The 20,330-nt window shown below is 42.6% G+C and overlaps 1 protein-coding gene across 2 annotated transcripts in view; it reads left to right on the top strand.

The window, feature by feature from the left end:
* The window catches only part of nav2a (neuron navigator 2a), a 206,204-nt gene that overhangs the window by 148,006 nt on the left and 37,868 nt on the right, over nt 1–20,330 (top strand). For both annotated transcript variants that reach the window (XM_051075360.1, XM_051075361.1), the window contains 5 exons: nt 2,245–3,517; nt 5,065–5,168; nt 5,277–5,385; nt 6,468–6,887; nt 12,791–12,913. In XM_051075360.1, the coding sequence (XP_050931317.1) occupies nt 2,245–3,517; nt 5,065–5,168; nt 5,277–5,385; nt 6,468–6,887; nt 12,791–12,913 (2,029 nt within the window). The remainder of the gene's footprint in view (nt 1–2,244; nt 3,518–5,064; nt 5,169–5,276; nt 5,386–6,467; nt 6,888–12,790; nt 12,914–20,330) is intronic.

Here is a 20,330-nt window from a genome sequence, read left to right as displayed (position 1 = left end):
AAAAACAGCAGAAAAGTGTGAACGCAGCTTTAATCTGACATTGGCGTTTGTTTAATTCAAGACAGATTTAAGTGTTGAACCTTGTCTTGAAACTCTATTTGAGTCCCAAGTTTTTTGATGAGTTGACTTTATGATGCAACAGTGACCAAGTCCATCACTTCAGTGTCACTTCTGACCTAACACGTTGAAGATTGACCACTTTCATTCACCCTTGGCAACATAACTGGAGCATGTCAGTCCCAGTCACTAGGTCCAGTCATGACAATGGCCAGCTGTCCCAGTGTCCAAGGCCTCTCTATGTCCTGCCTTTCTTCCTCTGTTCCTTTCTGACCTGAAATCCAAGCTGACCCCATTCAGGGACAGCACAGACCGTCCTGCTGGCCCACATCAAAGCTTCACTCATCCCAAACCTGCAGTGCCAGTCCCCTTATTCTCTCTGCCTGCTCCATAATCACAGCAGGTCCCCCTCTCATTCAGTCGCTTCCAATAGGAAGCCAGCTATTAGCAACCTGACCCACTTTTCCGATTGCTAACTGCTAGCACGGCTAATTGGGTCCTAATCACTTCCTAATGGCAGCATTGTTTGAGGCTGCTCTCACTAAATGCTAAACAGGGAGAAAAAACGAGAGGCGGTGAGCGGGTGCCTATTTCCAATTAGAGCATGAAAGGCGCAGTAAAAATGAAATAAAGTGGAGAGCCAGATGAGAAAGAGGTAAACAGACATGTTGAGTGAATATTCCACATAAATGCTGACTTAATCAGACCATATGAATAACATATAAATGTGGATTTAATGTAGCTGGTGTGAATTAGAAGAAACCTAACTCATAAACAAATGAGCACTAAATTATAAATGTAAATTGTATGATAATTTTCTTGCCATTTTCTTAAAAAAAAAAAACAAAAAAAAAAAACATCCAGTGGCAGGAGAGAATTCATTCTATTTCCAGTACAAACCAGCTTGGTTCAAGAATTTTCTGAAATCAAGTATCATTAGTCTTCATGCAAATGCAACTACCTGCCTTTAAACCTTTGTTCTCTCAAGATACAGACAAGACTGCCACTTCGGTAAGTTCTTGAAACAGGTTGATTTGTATAGGCAAAGATGAAAGAACCAAAAACTCTTTATGTTGATCACTTGTACTCACTTGTTTTGGTCCTCAGACAGTCATTGGGTAAAAATCATACCAACAAACAGCACCGGGGCCCTAAATATATACGTGTAAACAGCCCAGGAATAAAGTCTGAGATGTGTTGTGTAACTTGTCTTTAAAACACAGTACTTGAAGGACTTAACAGTTAACACAAATGGTTTCTTAAGATACAGTAGGTCTAAGGTCACTACAGTTTGTATGAGAAAGCACAGCACAGCAGCAGTGACTTAAAATAAATATAAGTGTGAGTGAGTGTGTGTGTTTATGTGTGTTCATAAAGTAAGAGGGGTGCGCTGCAACGGAACTGTTATGATTCATTCCACCCAGCGCTCCCTTCACAGGCCCTCTCTCACTGGCCGTTGGTGTTTGAATATTCAAATGTTACTGGTCTGAACTCTGTGCTGCTGGTAGCACCACTCTGCATACAGACTGACAACCTCTGCAGCCCTCTGGATACTCTAGTTTTCATACTGAGTGCAGTGACTTACACCAGGAATTTCAGCTCTCCTCTTGCTCCTTCAGTCCTTGGTAAGTTTGCTTGTTGAGATGATGTTGAGCACTGCAAAAAAAGACTTTCTGTTCTGTCCACTTCCAAGTTAAACTGTATTTTTTTATCCTGTTTATGAATCTAATTTACAAGGGACTGTGTGCTTGTAACCAGATGTAACCAGACAGTGTTTCTTTGTGAAGCAGAGGGATGCTCACCAAAAGCAGTCCATATAAGTCCAAGCCTTATAAGTGCAGCAGCCCTGCTTCTTGACTTGGCCTGCTTGGCAAGACTTTAAAGCACTTGAGCCTGCTCCTCATTGTTTTTATAAACAGCTTGTGATGGGCTCCTCTCATTGTTAGTGCTAAGGGGTTTTTAACAGTTTTGTTGGTTAGCCCGAGGAAAAGTAATGGCCCGTTTGGCTGTATCAACACAGGCCACCTCCAGGCCCTTATAAGGCGACTTGGTGTGGGGTCATAGAGGACTCACCCTCAGCATCTGGTTTCTCTTCTCTCCCCCTAGATCCTCCTTCTGCTTGACTTTTTCCCGTCATCTACACCCTCCTATCTCATTGTTTAATAAAATGTCTGTTTTCTGATACAGATTCCTCAGAGGGCATGACCTCACAGCCTTCGGTGATGACTGAGCATGTTCCGTCATCTGCGGTGACCGTCAGTTCCTCCACCAGCATCCCCGCTGCTACCTCCGCCCTGATTCCTCCCTCATCTTCTTCATCGTCCTCACCCTCCTCTTCCACAGCCATTCCCCAGCCAAACAGCAACAGCAAGCCCTGGAGGAGCAAGTCTATGAGCTCCAAGCACACCTCCTCTCCCTCTCCCTCTCCCTCCTCCACCAGCACCCACTCATCTGCCATGCAGTCTGTCAAACAGGATAAAGACACCCCCTGTAAAGCTGCTCCAGCAACTGAAGCTCCTCCTAAGGTTGCCACTCAGAAGTCGATGCTGGAAAAACTAAAGCTCTTCAACAGTAAGGGAGGTTCCAAATCATCCACCTCCTCCTCCTCTTCCAATGGAGTAGGGTCCCAGACTGAAAATGCTCCCCCAGCCAGGCAGCTTGGGGCGGGGCAGGTGGAGAGGACTGACACTGGCTCCAACACCGACATCCTAGAGGAAGATGATGGTAACGCCAGGCCAGGAATGAATGGGACAAGCAATGGCACAGCCTCTGGAGCAGCTCCCTCAGCAGTAACTACTGTCTCCACAACTGCCAGCAGCCCCAAAATCGCCCTCAGGGGCATTGCCCAGCGCACTTTCAGCAGAGCTTTGACTGCCAAGAAGGGCTCTGTCAAAGGCCCCGAGAAAGACAAGGACAAGGAGAGGGGGAAGGAAAAGGAGAAGGAGAAAGGGAAGGAGGTGGGAAAACGCATCTCGGCCCCCGAGAGGACAGAACTCAGGGGGGAGGAGCTTAAGGAGGAAGTATCACCCATTGCTGTAGATACAGACAGCTCTAACAAAAGGACCTCTAAAATTGCCAGCTTCATTCCCAAGGGGGGTAAAGTGGCCAAAAAAGACAGTTCCACCCCTGCACACAGCGGAATACCAAAGCCAGGAGGCAAAGGCCCAGGAGTCGGGGGGAAGGCCTCCTCAGTGAAGGAGGCGGGGGAGAGGCCTCGGAGCATGCGGTTAGGAGGGGGTCTTGCCATGCACCGCGGCCCTCTGGACAGAGACAGGGACAGCAGACACTCCAGCTCTACCTCCAGCCTGGCCTCCACGGAGGGCAAGACCAGCACCGCCCCTGTGGCAGGAGGAGGCACTACACAGAGCACAGCCAGCAACACGGTCAGTGTGCAGCTACCTCAGACTCAACAGCACCACAGCCACCCCAACATGGCCACCGTTGCACCTTTCATGTACAGGTAAGATCACACATTCTGGGCCTAACTTGACTTAACTTAAAAGATGAAACCCTGCCACTGTTTTGAGCATTATGTACCAGTTTCCGGAAGGAAGGAGGTCTGATTCCTTATTAAGTGGGAGATCAGGAAGGTTAAAGGGGAACTGTACAGATCTTACTCATGAAGGTCTTGGGTAGTACTACTGCATATGTAGAAAAAATAATATACAGCCTTTTGTGGCTTCAGAAAGTTCTGCATAGGATCTAATAGATTGCTAATGTCACTTAAATATGTTCAAGATGTGCACGCTGGCCACAAAATAGCAAGTAAGATCAGGCTTCATAAAACACTGATTAAAAAAAGTCATAAAGCATTGCATGTTGCACATCTTCCTCTGACCAAAAGTCATACACAGAGCACATTTTCCAGATTTGGTAAAGTTGAATTTTTCACTGAGTACTATTTGAAGTTTTACTGTTTACTTACTTTCAGTAACTACAGACTAGTGTGTAACCCTGTGTATAACTCTGGTGTTGTGAGTCTAGCAGTGTACAAATATCATCACATGCATAACACTACATTCTCTGACAGCATCTGAAAGCACAAAATCTTAATACAGCCATCTGTGAACTGTTAACCAGGAATGTCACATCTGTGTTTGTTCGTATGTGTGTGTGTGTGTGTGTGTGAGTGAGCATGTGTGAGTGAGCGCGGAGTGTGGACGCGGAGTGTATATTGTCTGCCTGTGCACACACACTATCTGGGCAAATATGTGTGGATGTTGTGTGCCTCTGACCTCTGTCCTGGTCCCAGTGTGATAAGGAAGGAGGTCCCTCTGACTCTCTCAATGAGTCCTTTCTAACAACCACTCATTAGCCTCCCGACACTTCCTGCACTGCTGCCCTTTCTCCCTCTGTACATTCTGACCTGTAGCTAAAACACCCCCATCCTCAGTATTCAGAAATTTCCTCCTCTGCTGTATACCTGTCAAATACCATTACCAGCAGGATTATACCACCTCCACCTGTCAGAAAGAGCATATTTGATGGTAAATGTAAGAAATTAGAAATGTATAATCAATGTTTTTTCTGTCATTTGTTAGTACACGGAAATAACCTGATGTTTCAAGCAATATTAAGTCAGTTAACAAAGTTTTGTGTCAATTCTTGTGGAGCGGTGCAGGAGGCAGTCTGTGGTTTTGATTGGCTCATGCTCTGAGAGTGTGTAGAGTAGTCAACAAGGACAAAGTCTGGGATCAGGCAAAGACCAAAAGCTGCATATAACCGAGGCATTCAAACGTCATCACCTCAAAAAAGCTATGAGCCAGTGCAGCCGCTGAACTGTATTGATTTTATTCTTCAAAGATAAACTTAACTGGTATTCAGGGCTTAACAGGCATTCATTTTGGACCCTGGTCACAAGACGTGAAACAGAGCAGATTTAATTCTTAATCAGGTTTATCCCTCTTTCATGACAATTTGCTGAATATTAGGTTCCCACTAAATGCACAATAATTCACTATCGATGATTTCGTCACTTTGATCCCTTGCACAATTTTGTTGCCCCAGATCCCAAACAGACGGCGAGGGAACAGCTGAGACCGGCTCAGGAGGAAGAGGTGGAGACGTTTCTTTCACCAAGACTAGCCAGACCTCCATCGAGGACCTTTCAGGTGGGGGATCACTTGTAATATAGGGTCTGTCTCTGTTCAGAAGAGACAACTTATGTATTGTCATTCTGGCAAATCTTTCTGAGGCTGTTTTGTTATCGTCTCACTCAGGTGAAGACCCAGAGACAAGGCGGTTGCGAACTGTCAAAAACATAGCAGACCTGCGGCAAAACCTGGAGGAGACCATGTCCAGTCTGCGAGGAACTCAGGTCACACACAGGTAAAAATAAAATCCATTCATTTTCCAGCTAGTTTTACCTTTTACTGGTAATTTAAAAAGTCTGTTGTAGGATTCTTGTACTTACTTACTATGGAGCATTATTGGTAATATATCAATCTGGGTAAAAATTATTTTCCTACAGCGTTTTCTGTTCACGCTGTCAAGTCTGCACTGCTCATAAAGAAGTTAACAAAAGGCGTTCCAGTGGAAAACAACACTTCACTGTTTAGAGATCATCAAAGTGTAGCGCCTTACAATGGCTGCTACGGTTGAGTGGTAAACAGGCTAAATCGGGCTAACTTGTGGGGATTTGAGTCCTTGACTGAACTGCCTCATGATCAGCAGACTATGTCTGTCTAGGTTTATAGGTATTACCTCCTTTTTTCTTATTGTTGCTCTCTCATCCTTCTATTGAGGGATCTTTTACTTTGATCACAGGGCATGTCTCTCAGGTTTAGCTCTATAATCATGTTCCCTCCCACAGAATTTTGACCTCTACTATGGCCTCATGTCTCAATGCTGACCCGGCTGTCTAGATTCAGCTGTGGTCCTGGGGAAAGGTCCTATTATCCTGTTTTAGATTGCAACAAATTTTCCATATCTTTACTTTTTACCTTTCTGTTAACTGAGGAGGCTATGCAGTTTGTGTGACTGAACCATTTCTCAAAATTCACAGGTCAACCTTGAGCCAATAAGCAACTGATCTTGGTTTAATGGCAATTCAGTTGTGTGATCTTCACTATTAGACAATTGAAAGTAACTTTCTATAGCTATAAATCTACAGGTTGGGATTTAATACCAAGTAACTCATCTATTGATGTCATTAAATTAGCTCAGAGCTGCATTCAGGGGTCTTTGTTTGTGAAGTGACTCCTTGTTGGCTCAGTTTATTTTCTCAGCAATGTCATGGCCTTTTCTAATACTGTAAATGGTGAAGTTTTAAAAGAAAACCTCACCAGAAAACATGTCACCTTGTGACACTATACAACTTCACTTGTAAGTTAAAAGACATGTCAATCAGTTTTGAGTGATGATTTTAAGCTGGTTGTGCATTTAATCTCCTCTCTCTCTGTCTTTCTCAGCACCTTGGAAACCACCTTTGATGGCAGCGTCACCACAGACATCAGCAGCAGTAGTAGTGGAGGCGGCAGCAACAACAGCGGCGGGGGTCGGAGCATCCTCAGCATCACCTCTACCCGCCCCTCCCTGGCATCATGGCGTCTGGGCCAGTCCAGCCCTCGTCTGCAGGCAGGCGATGCCCCCTCTGTGGGGAACGGCTACGGTGGCCGGGTGGTGGGTGGCCAGGGTGGACGCTACCTATACCCTGGGCACCTGCGACGGCAGCTGGCCGGCAGGGGAGGAGCCCTCTGTAGCGTGGAACTCGGAGACAGATCCGGGGAGGACATCGACCTGGACGGCATTGCCATGGAGGTCACTGGATACATGAGCGATGGAGACGTGCTGAGCAAGAATGCTGCACGCACCGATGATGTCACTAGCGGGTAAGTAGATTACACTGATGGTCATATCAATTGAAGAATCGATAAGGCGATTGACAGAAAATGACTTGACAGCAGTTTTGTTCATTTATCAAGCAAAAATTCCAACATCTGCTGGTTCCAGCTTCTCCATTGTGAGGATTTACTGTGTTCCTCTGTGTTTTATCATTGTAAATAGAACAAGTTTTATTCTGGGATTGTTGCCTAAACAAAACAAGCAATTTGAAGACATCACCATGGGCTCTGGAAACTTGTGACAGGCTATTTACATTGTTTTCTGGTTTTATAGAATAAACAATCAAACAAATTAGCAATAATTAATCAATAATGAAAAATAAACATTCGTTGCAGCCCCAGAAATTGCCACCTATCATGTAGTAATGCAGTCTTAATGGGGATCAAGCAAGAGAGACACTCATACTGGCTGATTTAAATTGTTCTTCTGTAATTTGAGCTGTTGCTAACTTGATCCAATGTGTCTGAGTAAAACAGTTAACACAGCACTCGATTCTGTATTCAGTCATCAAAAATCTGAAAAGGTGACATATATATGTTAGTTTAATGCATATGCTAAAGCAGCATCTGACTTTGGCTATACTGTCTAATGCTAGAAAACTATGAAGCAAAAAAGAAAGGAAGAAAAAGAATAATAACTGATTCATGTGACCCTATTGGCTCTGAGTTTTCTTGAATGCAAGCTTGCCAGAAGGGGGCAGTAGTGTCCCTCGCTCATAAGTTATGTTCCTGCAATCCAAGTGTCAGATGATATCCCACAGTTAAGCCTCAGTAGCATAAGCAACATTTATTCTCTATAGCCCAGATCCCACAAGTATCCCATCTCATCTCTCTGTCTGCAGATGCAGAAACGCTGATAACCTGTTTATTTGCTCTCTTAAAGCCAGTGTCCATGTTGTAACAGGCCTCTTGCATACCTTGGCTGTCACACTGTGCAATTTAAACTTCTGCTGTCATCATTATCATCAGATTCGGCTGGAAACAGCGCCAGCTCGCCTTCAGATGTCATCGAAAATACAGAGACGGCAGGATCTGGTGATAGAGCTGCTGTGTGTGTAGTTTAAGTTCAGATAAATATAAATGTAGAAAAGCTTCTATGAACTCAGTGAATCAAGGCGGTTAAAAAAAACAACAACAAAATACACATCTCTCCCTGTCTCTTGAGTGGAAATTACTTCCTCTGGCACTGATGCATTTGCACTGATTCACCAGCCCTGAGGCAGCTATAGAAGTCAAGGGAGCTAAGTGGTCTTGAAGTGCTTGATGTGTCTGAATCTGTGGCTGAGCACACAAAGGCCGAGCCACAGCCACACCTGGACAGGTGAGTGATTTGAGCAGGTGAGCAGGGCTATTCTCTAGCTCTGAAAACTTGATATCCAGGCTGGGTTGGAGTCAAGGTGGTAGGCAAGGCAAAACATGAATGATGTCCTTCAGAGAATTTTCTGCTGATCTTTGATGACTTTCATGATCAGTTTTCCATTTTTCAATCACCTGACTAATCATTTAGTTTATAAAATGCAAGGAATTATGAGAAATGTCAGTTACAGTTTTCTAGATCTTAAGTCTTTGAAGTCTTACCTTGTCTGAACAAAACTCAAAACATATTCAGTTTATACAAAGAAAAGCAGAAAATCCCCACATTTGAGAAGCTGTCATCTGCAGGTTGTCATTTTTGCTTCATAAGTGACTTCAGTGATTAATAGATGATAGAGTATGTCACTTCACTCTGTCATAAAATCTGCTAAATCTACTATAGTGTGGAAGCAACAGAAAATGAAGTATTGAGGCTATTTTGAGCTAGATTTGAATGGTTTAAATGGTGGATGCTTGGGGTCTGCGTTTGGAAATGGCACTGTAATCGATGTTACATGTTGTCTGTGTGTGACACATACAGCACGTGTGTGTGTATTTGATGCTCCAAGCTATATGAACCCAAGGGATGAAGAAGATGGATGGCTGGCAAAATGAGCTTTTATTCAAATGGAAGCAGGTTGACTAGATTAGGCTCCATGTGTTCAGGGGGGTGGAACCTGCAGGGGCATAAAGTGTGTTTGTGTTTATACGTGTTTGTGTATATCTGAGGAAGTACAAGCATGCGGGTGTGTGCATGGTGGGTGGAGTCACCCTGTGGGTTAACCATTTAAAACAGACACAGACTGATGACCTCCCCCTCCTCTCTGTGTCCTCGGGCCATTTAGCAGTTTGCTCTGCTAGAGGTTTTTAGCGTCCACTAACTAACTGGTTCTTCCACACAGAGGTGAGATGTTTACCGAGAGAGGAGGAGCTGGCATTTCACTCTCACAGTGCAACTCTCAAATGTCCCTAACAGAGTCAAACGTATATAAAAGAAGCATATTTTCTCCCTTACCTCTGGTGGTATTTAGACATGCAGATAGTTTGGGTTGGGTGTTTTCTGGGGTTTTGAGACATTGGCTTCCAACCCAGTGTAATGGAGGTGTATGGAATTTAATTCAGCAGAAGCACCTATTTCCAGAAACTATGTCCCTGTTACTCTTGACTTACCTGCAGACCCCACTGAAAAAAACTACTTCCATTGAATCTTATACAGACTGAGTTTTCAATGCTGCCAGTACCACAAATTTGCTTCAACTGTCCGAATTTCTCATGCTGAAAAGATTAATAGTTGAATCAAGAGATTGATTAAAAGAAAATCAATCAACAACAACTATTACAATTATAACTATAACAAATGTTAACTTATCATTTCCAAAAATTCACTGAACCTTCTGTATTTTTGGCCTATTAAGTTTGAGAGTTTACTGTTTTTCTTCTTGTTATATCATGTTATGTTGAATATTTTTTAGGTTTTTGACTGTTGGTCAGACAAAACAAGCAATTTGAAGATGTCACCTTCTGCAAATGTTTCACTTTTCTTTGACATTTTATAGACTAAAAGATCAATCTTGATTAATTTGAAAGATAATTGAGACATAAAAACAGGCCCAACATTTATCTGTCTTATTAATTTATTTTGTGTTCTATAAATAATATAACACAGACAACATCATTTAGTATCTGCAATGGGTTTCTTCAGTCTCCATCCCCCTCCTCTGTTTTTGCTTTTGGCTTCTTTGGTCCATAGAGACGAGCACTCCCCCCCTCTCTACCTCCTTGGCTAGGGGGTATGTTGCCTGATCTACCCCTCAGCCTCTGCTGCCCTTCCTCCCATCCTTCTTCCCTCCCTCCCTCCCTCCCATCCCTCCTCCACCTCCACCTTTCACAGACAGACCCAACCTCCAGCTATGAGGGAAAAGCATGTGGAGCTGAGGAGAGAGGCTGCATACCGACACTGAGCTTCCACAGAGAAACACACCTTCACACACACTCAGGCTACATATGGAGAAGTAATCTATACATGGAGACTTCACTGATAGCGTACACTCCCTTCTGATATCACCATGGTCACGCTCTCTCTCACCTGGTGATACTATTCACACAACAGCAGATATCGCTCACAGATTCAGACGTGACAACAGACAGTAGCCAGACGGTTGAAAACGGAAACCACTGCTTTGGAGACTTTTATCAACAGGGATCAACCCTCACCTGGACTTTTGTTTATTTTGCTTTGGACTAACTGTGTTGCCATGTTTGAGGCAGAAAGGTATGTCAGAGTGTTTTAAACCACCAACAGAAATCAGAGGCTCTAGAGGCGATTGTTTTTTTTTTTTTTCCCAGAGCACGGTTTCTTTTTGTTAATTTCCTCAGCACCACATTCTTTACAAGTCAAATATTTCAGCAGTTTCATTCACTCAAAAACTTTTACCTCTGTTAGTTGCACGGCTGTGTAAACTCTACCTCAGAGTTCAGTTTCAGCTCAGACTGTCTTGTTTGGACACGTTTCTTTTGCTGCAGAAGGTTACATGTTAACAGGCATCTGAAGCAGCAGGACAAGGAGGCTTAGTTACTCATTAGTATGAAGGGGTAATATATGTGTGTGTCTGTATGCGTGCGTGTGCGTGTGTGTGTGTGTGTGTGTGTGTAAGAGAGAGACTGCCCCGCCATCTTCAAGGTGACTTTGCTTTTGGATGATGGATACCTCCCATAAAGGACAGCAAACCCCCCACAGAGCAGATTCTCTGTCAGAGGATCCCTGCATCTGTCTTCATTGTCTATTGTCTCTCTTGTTATTGTGAAATCTGCTACACAACAAGTCTTATATCAGTGAATGAAGTTGTGTTTCTGTTGCTTAATCTGTCTGTCTGTGTGTGATTTTAAGAAATGGGTATTGATTTGTCTGATGTTTGATGGTCCATAGATTATTTTATGTAACTTTGGTGCTGGTCAGGATTTTTGAGTGTAACTCTGCAGCATAAGAAGGGTTTATTTATATTGCCCATCTAACCACTGTACACCGAAAAGCTATTCCAAAATATGCAGAATCTCCATGTTTAGTTTGGACTCATGGGAATGATTAGCAGGCAGCTACCAGATGACTGCAGAGAGTGGTTATTCATTCATGTTCTGGTGAGAAAGTACAACATCTGGTACCTTCAGGTTTGCTGCAGAGTTTTGTTCTTGTGGGTTTTCAGCCTGCAAGTCTAACATTTATCAACCTCACATTTGAAGAAAAGAAAGATCTAGTAGCTAAAAAGCCTGATTTTTCTTTTCCTCAGGAGGCTGGAGGAGACCAATCCAGAGCTAAAAACAATACAGAATAGTGTGAATAGTGGATCTGCTGGATCTGTGATTTATAGTGTGGTAATGTGTCATTGTAGTGTTCTCAGCTTGTGGCCAAAAAAGGAAAACAGTTATTGCAACTTTGAAAATAATGAATTCATAATCATAAATGCAGTTGTAAACATTATAAATGCTGCAGTTTGTTCAGTATCTGAACAGGTTTGCTCTTTGCTGAGTGTTAAGTTTCTGTGCCACACGTCAGATGTTGATTCTGTTTGACTCCAGGCTACACAAAGAGGCTCTGTCTATAGGAAACACTGTACTGTGTGTGTACTGTACATACATGTAGGTATAAATGTGTTTTTGCATGTGTGTGTGCTGGGCTCCCTTTTGCTGAGATCCACATAGAGATAACATAGCATAGAAAGTGTTTTAGTGGTTGCACTCTGGCAGGGCTTATTTTTCTAACCACTTAACTGCAGAAACAGAAACATGACAGTCCCACACAGAGAGCATTCACCATTTGAATGACTTGGCCTCAACATTAAAACAGCAAACGTTTCATTAAATTACACCTGGGCTAAATGAGTCAATATTTAGTTCCATTAGGAATCTCCTCCTCGGGTAAATATTTGGGGAATTAGTTAGTGTTGTTTTAGTTTGAATGGGAATGTTTGTGTTAGTGTTGAGGGCCTCAGCATCAGCTTCAGACTGTAACTGCTGCTAACGGTCAGCCTCCGACTCAACCAATAAATCAAGTCCCTTCAAATGAAATTTTCCATTATGAAATGAAGTGAATGACCTACTTAGTCTACACTTGAATATACAATATATTTTTAGCTTCACGCTCATCTTCTCAGTCAATCATAAGATCCTAGCCTGCAGTAGATGATGGACTCTGGATGAATGGCCATATCTTTCCTGTAGGAAGTAAGAACAGACTCATCCTCTGTCTGCTGAGCTACCACTGTTGTTTACCACTGGCCACATGAGAGAAATGCGTCTTCACACAGATAGTTTGCTGTCTTCAGTGTTTGTGTGGGAGCTTTTTGTCAACCATTTAGGCCTGATTGATGAGAGCTTTGCCTCAGCCGGAAAACTGGGATGGATGTAGGCTCCTCCTGCTCTATACACAACAAAGGAAGCTCTGAGAAGGAAGATGTCAAAGCATCCTCTCAGAGCCTTTTAATTGTGTGTCTTAGACGTGTTTTACGGTGCCTGTATATAATATACTTTGTTGTGTTTTTCAGCTATATGACTGACGGAGGTTTGGGCCTGTACACCCGACGCCTGAACCGCCTGCCTGACAGCATGGCCGCCGTCCGAGAGACACTTCATCGAAACACATCGTCGGGACAGGGAGATGCTGACAGGTACACCCTCTCATTCTCTTTACAATATGTAATGTCCAGTTCATTTCAGGAGAGATATTGCTTTCTCCACCTTTATTAATTCCAACTGAGAGTAAGTGCCACACTCAAATTAAAATCTAGTCTTTTGGTGTTCGCATTTGCTAACAGGCACAAAAGAGTCCTTTTCTCTCAACTGAAAATCAGTTTAAAGTTAATTCCCGTTTTTGTTTTTGCTTTTTTAAATGCATGAGATTGACAAGGGTAAATATAGTTTGCCAGTGAGTTTGTGGACATGACTTGTGGTTGTCATGCTTTCTGGACTGTCTCCTGCATTTTAGTTTAGTTTTATCTAACTGTAGGTGAAAATATGCTGGTTTTTTCCCTTCCCTACAAGCGTGGTGTCATGGTTAAAATGGCATTATGTGTGTTCAGATGCACTTAAAATTGATTAAAAAGCAAGTGAAAAACAGCGGACACATCATCATGTCCTATGTCTTGCTTAATGTTAATTAAATTCAGTTCATGAAATTTCAACATGAAAACATCTTGCTGTACTGGCATGCATTAAATAAGAGAATTATACACAGAATATTGCACAACTTTAGGCTGTGTTTGTCTTTAACCAACGCTCTTTCTCTCCTGCTCTGGGTCTTATCCCATCTGCCTTTTATGATATAAATTATTTCACCTCTCCACATCTCAGAATGATATTGCACAGGTTTTGCTCAGACTTGTACCACTATGATGCAATACATCACACCGCCAATGTACAAACTGATCCTAATTGTTGAAGAGTAGCAGTGAGACATATATTTCTGTTGGTGTCATCAGGATATATAGGCCACAACATGCAGTAAAGTGAGAGAATTGACAGAGTATTTGTGTATCTGTGGGACTTTCCGGAGTGTCCCGCGTCAGGGTGAGTAATTCAGGCAGACGTCTTTGTCCTGTCACAGAGATGGAGAGGGATCTGGTCCTTGGCTAACTGGCGGAAATGGATGAAGGCCAAGTCGGAGAAGGAAGGAGACAGAGAAACAGAGCACAGGAGAGAGAATAGACTTAATATTAAGATGGACTGTAGAATGGATAATGGTGGCTAAAAGAATAAATGAATGGCGGATAAACTGGGGAACAAATATAGGTGGAATGATGAATGAATCTTTCCCCACTTTAAGTCAAGCAATCATCAGCTTTTTGTTATGCTTTAGAAAAAAATAAACAGAAGCTTTACAATTATTTGAGTCTTAAATTGATGTGTGACACAGACAGACCTGCCGTAGTAGTTTCAAGTGCTTCAAGTAGCCTTTGGCCCTAATCCTCAGGTGTGGCTAATTTCCTGTCTTCCAGACTTTTGACCTTTTCCCTCTCATTGGCTTTTACCCTGCACACACACACACACACACACACATGCTCAGTCCTTCGCAATAAACTCCTGCAGCCCTGAGATCTAGTTAAATACAAACTGTCCTCCTCCTCACCTTTCATCTCCCGCCTCTTACTCCCTCTATCCATGCAGGACTCTGTCTCTCCTCTCACCTTGTTTTGATTAGAGAGTGCAGCGAGTAGAAGAAACTTTAAAGCAATTAAGTGATAAAAGTTGGGGGATTTCTTTCGCTCTCTCTTTTTAAAAAAATTGTTTGATTTTGTGCTTTCATGTTTCTTCTGTGAGGTTTAATTGACACAAGCGGGCAGGTTATGTTTCCCCAGAAACTTCTCATTTCTTCTTTCATAATCTTCAGACAGCTTCTTTATCACTTTCATAAGATTAGAGAGAAGGGCAAGGAGAGGGTTTTTAAAATGAAGAGGGGATGAGGTGACTCCCCCTCCCAACCACACCTCCTCCTCACCCCCCTGAAGGAATGTCTGATAAATGTGCTTACTGCTTTTAGTTTGGGATTAATTAGGGGAGCTGGGGATGCAGCAGATAAAATGCATTAGCATAATAAACCCAAACCAGAGAAGCTAGAGGGTATAGAAGGGTGACTGGTTTTCTGTTGTAAAAGATGAGGCTAATTTGATACATGAGAGGGGGCTTAATGGTGCAGTTTGGGCAGGTGGAGGAGGGTAAGCACCTCTCCCTGTATGTGCTTCTAACATTTTATAGCTCATGAGTGTCAGAGGTGTGTGCGGTCTGTATTTGCTCACTGGGTATGTGACTCATCTGTAAACCTGCTTGAGTTTGAATGCTTTTTTTATGTTCTTTGGTTTAAGATGCCTCTCTGAGCCGGTGAGGAAGTGGGGGTGGGGGAAAGGTATTGGGTGTCACTGTGGCACTGGGGCAAAAACCTCATGACCCCTGGAAGAGGAGGTCACAAGCTTCAAAAGGTCGAGGGTCACAGTTGGGAACTTTCTAAAAAGCTTCAAGTCCTAACGCTAAAACACACCAGATCAGAGCAACTGTGGACTAATGAGGCAGCTAGGAAAATACAATGAACGACTCATTCCGATAACAGACAACCACTAAAAGTATGTATCATAACATAAGCTGAGATGGTGACTGTTGGAAATGCAAAACTCGTTTTACCAACTGTCAAAAGTATGTAAAACAGTGCATGGAAGTAAAAGAGGATCACACTGAGTCATGGGACAACAGGACCTGCAAGGCTGAATAAAAAGGCAGACAATAGAGACTAGAAACTGTGTGTGTGTGTGTGTGTGTGTGTGTATGTGAGAGAGAGAGAGAGAGAGAGCACGCTTATCCCTGTCATTTATCTCTGCGGCAGGAGAAAGAGGAAGCGATCTATAATGGTCTGTCCTGTGATTTGAATTCTCTTTGTTAAAGCAGACAAAGAAAAAGGTCTTTGTGGTATGAAACCGCTGTAGCTGTGAGTGTTAGACCCTAGCCCCTCCCTTTCTTGCTCAGGCGTTAACGATATCATTTCTCTTTTGCAACTGAGAATTTGACCAAAAAACAGAGGCTGTTTGAGGCTGATGACTGATGCTTTCTCATGAAAAAAGTATGTAAATCAGTGAGATAGCAGAGTAGTTAAAGGATCCTACTAATGTTTAAGACATTTCTGTGAACGGTCTATCCCTCTCTGCTACATTTGTCTTGCTGGTGTCTGCACAAAGATGTATGCAGTATAGGAAAAAAAAATCTGCAAGCGGAAGATAAGTCATCACAGAAAACAGAAAGTCTTCATTTTGTTTGGTCAGCATGTGGAACTGAAAAGACAGTATAGTTCATTTGCTCTGATCTGATTAAATGAAATGTATGAAAAAAATGACCACACCAACTCAAGGTGATCAACATTTTAAATATATCTACAAAGGCTGTAACAGAAGGCTGTATCTGGCAGTCAGACAATCCATTAGTTTCAGTGATGATTTGAAAACTGAAAACATCACATTTCCAACCAATCAGAGAAAGTAAAAGTTGACGTCTTGGTCAAAACTCAGTTATGAAATCCTGTCACACCATGGAGTGTCTCTTCTGCTGACAGTGTTGTACATCAGACACCGGAGCTGAGAGCAGTCCTGCGTTGTGCTACTCTGCTCTGCCCTTTGTTTCCATCACTGTCTCTATTTTCATCATTCATAATTAGATCTGTGGTGTGATCATTGTAAGACAAAACTCTTCTAAAACACCATCAGCAGGTGCCTTTTAAAAAGCTTACACAACTGTCACTCATTCTAATACCTCTCACTGTCCATCTCATGATCTTTTAATTGATTTAATACCTTTTGTAAAGTACTTTGAACTGTGTTTCAAAGCCATTATACAAATAAACTTGAATAAACTCGCCTTTGTGCTACTAAGCCTTTAAACACTAGCCTTCAGAGACTGCAATATGGCCGACATTAGCGCTGCATTACAAGATGCAGCCCTCTAATTTATTTGAGCAACACTCTGGCAAAAACCCCCTCCAGGAGTCCGTGTTTACCACAACACAATGTGATGTCATCTGGCAATACATTGGCCAATCAAATACACTCAAACCCACATTCCTGGCAGGTTACTCTACAGTGTGAATTGTGTAATTCTACTGTGATAACTTCCCCAAGTTGTAAAGTCCCTTCTCTTATTCTTCTCTTATTATATACCATTGTTCAGTCTTTTGGCATCTATTAAATTCAAACCCATGGATCTGTTACTCAATGTAGCCTTCCTGGATCGTGTTAATCTTCTTGCCGACACCTGAAACAGAATGCTTCACATTTTTCACAGCCTCTATTTTTATTTATAACTTTGAGCTGTTTTCAAATGACTGTTAACATTGTAGCACAGCCGGTTACCAGCAGTTTACCAGCAGTTTTCTTTTGTTACAGTATCAGGTGTATTTAAAAGCCCTTTTTGATTAAATGTTCATGTTATTATGATACTGATTATTTTGTCTGCCCTTATCATGTGGAATCACTGTAGAGCTGCAAGAATAGCAGATGTTGATAATACTTCCAGTGTTGATGGTTCACTGTCTGAATCACAGAATGTCTGTAGGGGTGTATGTGTGTGTTAGCAGCATCTTTTTCTCTCAGGGGGGTTTTAATCCCACCTGCAACAGAACTGTTGTGTAGAGCATGTTATACCACTCACACATACACACACACACACATTACAGACACACTCAATGTAACACAAACATGCCCCAAGCTCCAAAATGTTATCTCCTCTGTCTGGACTTGAGCAGGTTCCCTGTTGGCCTTAAGGCAGAAAGGGAGAGGTTCACCCTCCCTTATCAACTCTCCTCCTCAGCTACCAACAACACCTGGCACTCCACCTGTCTTGCCTTCTACCTGTCTGTCTCTCTGTCTACCCTCTCTAACCCCACCTCCACCTTCTCCCCTGGTCCAGCAGAGTGAATGTTGTGGTTTGCCCCCCGGGCTCTCACTGCAATAATAATCACTGGGTCGGTCTCCTCCCCCTTCCTCTGTTGCTGTTGTTTCATGAGGCAGCAGTCCTGTTCCCTGTAGAACCAGAGTCTATTTGTATGCTAATCACAGGAGCACAGCCTCATCTGCACTTTTAAAGCCCCCAAACCTTCTCTGGTCATATTTATACTGTCTCAGATTGGTCCTGTTCTGCTTGGAGACAACATCGACCTGTCAGGGCTGATCACAGCTGCTGTTTCATGACTTCCTCAACACAAACCCTGCTCAGCAGTGTGCATGTGTGTTTCTGTCCCAGCCTGGTGTGTGTTTTGGGCCTCGGCTCCACTCTGGAATACCAGGAGTGTTTGGTTAATGATGGCAGAGGGGTGCAAGCTGAGTTAGTGTTAGGTTACCAGGATCAGTGGCACCAGGGAAAATAATGATGAACACACCTAAACCATCTGTGGTTGTCAGAGGAGGTTTCAAGGTTGTTGCTGCTGTTTTTTTCTGTGACCGTTTGCTGGGCTTCTTGCAGCAGAATGCCCAAATAAATACATAAACTATTCCCTTCATTGTTCAGGATGTACTCTCATAATGAGGTCATGGATTAAAATCTCTCCTCATTCTTTCCCCTTTCATTATTAAATACACATAACAACATGCTGACAGTAAATGCTACACTAAAGCAACAGGACTGTTATCCTTAAGTGAGAAACACATAATTTCATCATCATTTTGTTTAACTTATGTTATCACTTGGCTTCCATGTTGATAACAGACCATGATAAACCAACCATTCATCTGAGAGATTCCCACATGCTGGCAAATGAGATTCGTCCCATTCCCTTTGTATTACATGAATGTCCGTAAATCATGTTCATTCACAGGTTGAAGAGGAAAATAAGTAGATTCTTAAACTTCTCGTTCTCATAAGATTCTCAAACTTAAAACTGACGAAAATGTGCTGTGAATGATGAAAAGAAAAAAATTAATAATGCAGTGGCGTTCTCAAGTCATAGCAGACTGATGCAGTCTGCCTTTAGATTTGGAATGTCAAGAAAAAAAAAATTGTGTGTATATTTATCAACCTTACGTTCTACATTCACCCAGAGGACAATGTGTTAAACATTTGGTCTGCAATACCCCTATCCTTTGTCTGCTCTCTCCTTATCTTCTGCACTCACACTCAAACGAAACACTATCCAAACAAATACTTTTCCACTGATATCCAGACTCTCACACAGCCTTTGACTCCCCTCGAATACTAAATACTGTAAGTGCCTCCAAGCCATGTTCAAGCTGAAAGCAGTGTTCTGCTGTGTCCATGTAGTGTGTGTGTGTGTGTGTGTGTGTGTGTGTGTGTGTGTGTGTGTGTGTCTGTGTGTGTGTGTGTGTGTCTGAAAGGAAGCCACGCCGGCAAGGCATCCTGGTGCACGCTGGTTCAGTTTGAGGCAGTCTGACCCACAATCTGTGGCTATTCCGTGTAAGCTGTAAGGCCAAATATGTTCCCAAGCTAATGACGCTCCCATACACCCACATGCGCCAGCTGCTTCAGAATGCTCCTCCACCTACACTGCAAAAATCTCCATCTTAGTCATTTTAATCTTATTAGAGTATAAACTGTTCCAGAAAAAATAAATATTTTCCAGACAGTTATCTAAATAAAAATTAGCATGTTAGCAAAGTAAGCCTACTTTTTACTGTGGTAACTCCTTATTGTTGTTCCAGGATACTGAACAACACTTCTAAAAAAGCAATTGATTTGTATATGAACAATAGCGTTACAATCTTACTGCACAGTTAGATTTAGTTTTAGATGTCAGTAAGAGGCAAAATTAGTCTGCAAGATGGAGATTTTTTTTTTTTTTTTTTTTTTACAGTGTACCACACATAGCGGAAACTTGCTGCCTGCATGCATGTGGGAGGAGGCGGCATTAATTAGGGTTGAGGGTCTTGATTTGAATAAAGAGGAGATGGGAGAGAATCAATGGGGAAAATTTAATAAGAGGTTTGTTATGAGCAGAGAAACAGATAGTCCTAAGAGAGATGATGTTTCAGTTGCCAAGGATACTGTATCAGAAGTCCATCTTCCCTCCCTTTGGGCTTCTAACAAGCACACCTGCCTCACCTTAGGAAACACACAAACACACACACACACTAAAGAAGGTGGGGCTTTCACTAAGGTAATAAAGGGTTTCTCTCCCACACATTCTGCTTTTTTTATGTTGAACACTGCAGATCCACAGTTCTTCTCTCGTGGGTCTTTGTGCTCACTGTTCTTTCCTATTATTTGTTAAAGATTGGTTGTGTTTTTTTCTTTTGTTTGTTTTTGTCCAGTTTCTTTGCGCTAGTACTCATATGAAAGCAGTGAGATGTAGTAACCCACAGAGAGAAAAAATTTGGATAAAAAAGGACGTCTTGATTGCAAAGTACGTAAGCCTCAGCCAGCTGAACTAGCCACTGAGCCAGCAGTTTTTGAGGGGGAGCATAGAGGTCAGAGGCTTGGGCCAATGTCTCTGGTCCAGTCTGCAATCTGAACCAGACTAACAGGAGGAAAGTAGAAGCAAAGGAGCAGAGGATGTTGGACTCTAATTCTTCTACAGTGAATGGTTTGCAGAGCGCTCAGCAC

This window comes from Lates calcarifer, linkage group LG2 (assembly GCF_001640805.2).
Source record: "Lates calcarifer isolate ASB-BC8 linkage group LG2, TLL_Latcal_v3, whole genome shotgun sequence".
Lineage (NCBI taxonomy): Eukaryota > Metazoa > Chordata > Actinopteri > Centropomidae > Lates > Lates calcarifer.
The sequence above is the reverse complement of the archived record's forward strand: the minus strand, read 5'-3'. Positions and strand labels throughout refer to the sequence as shown.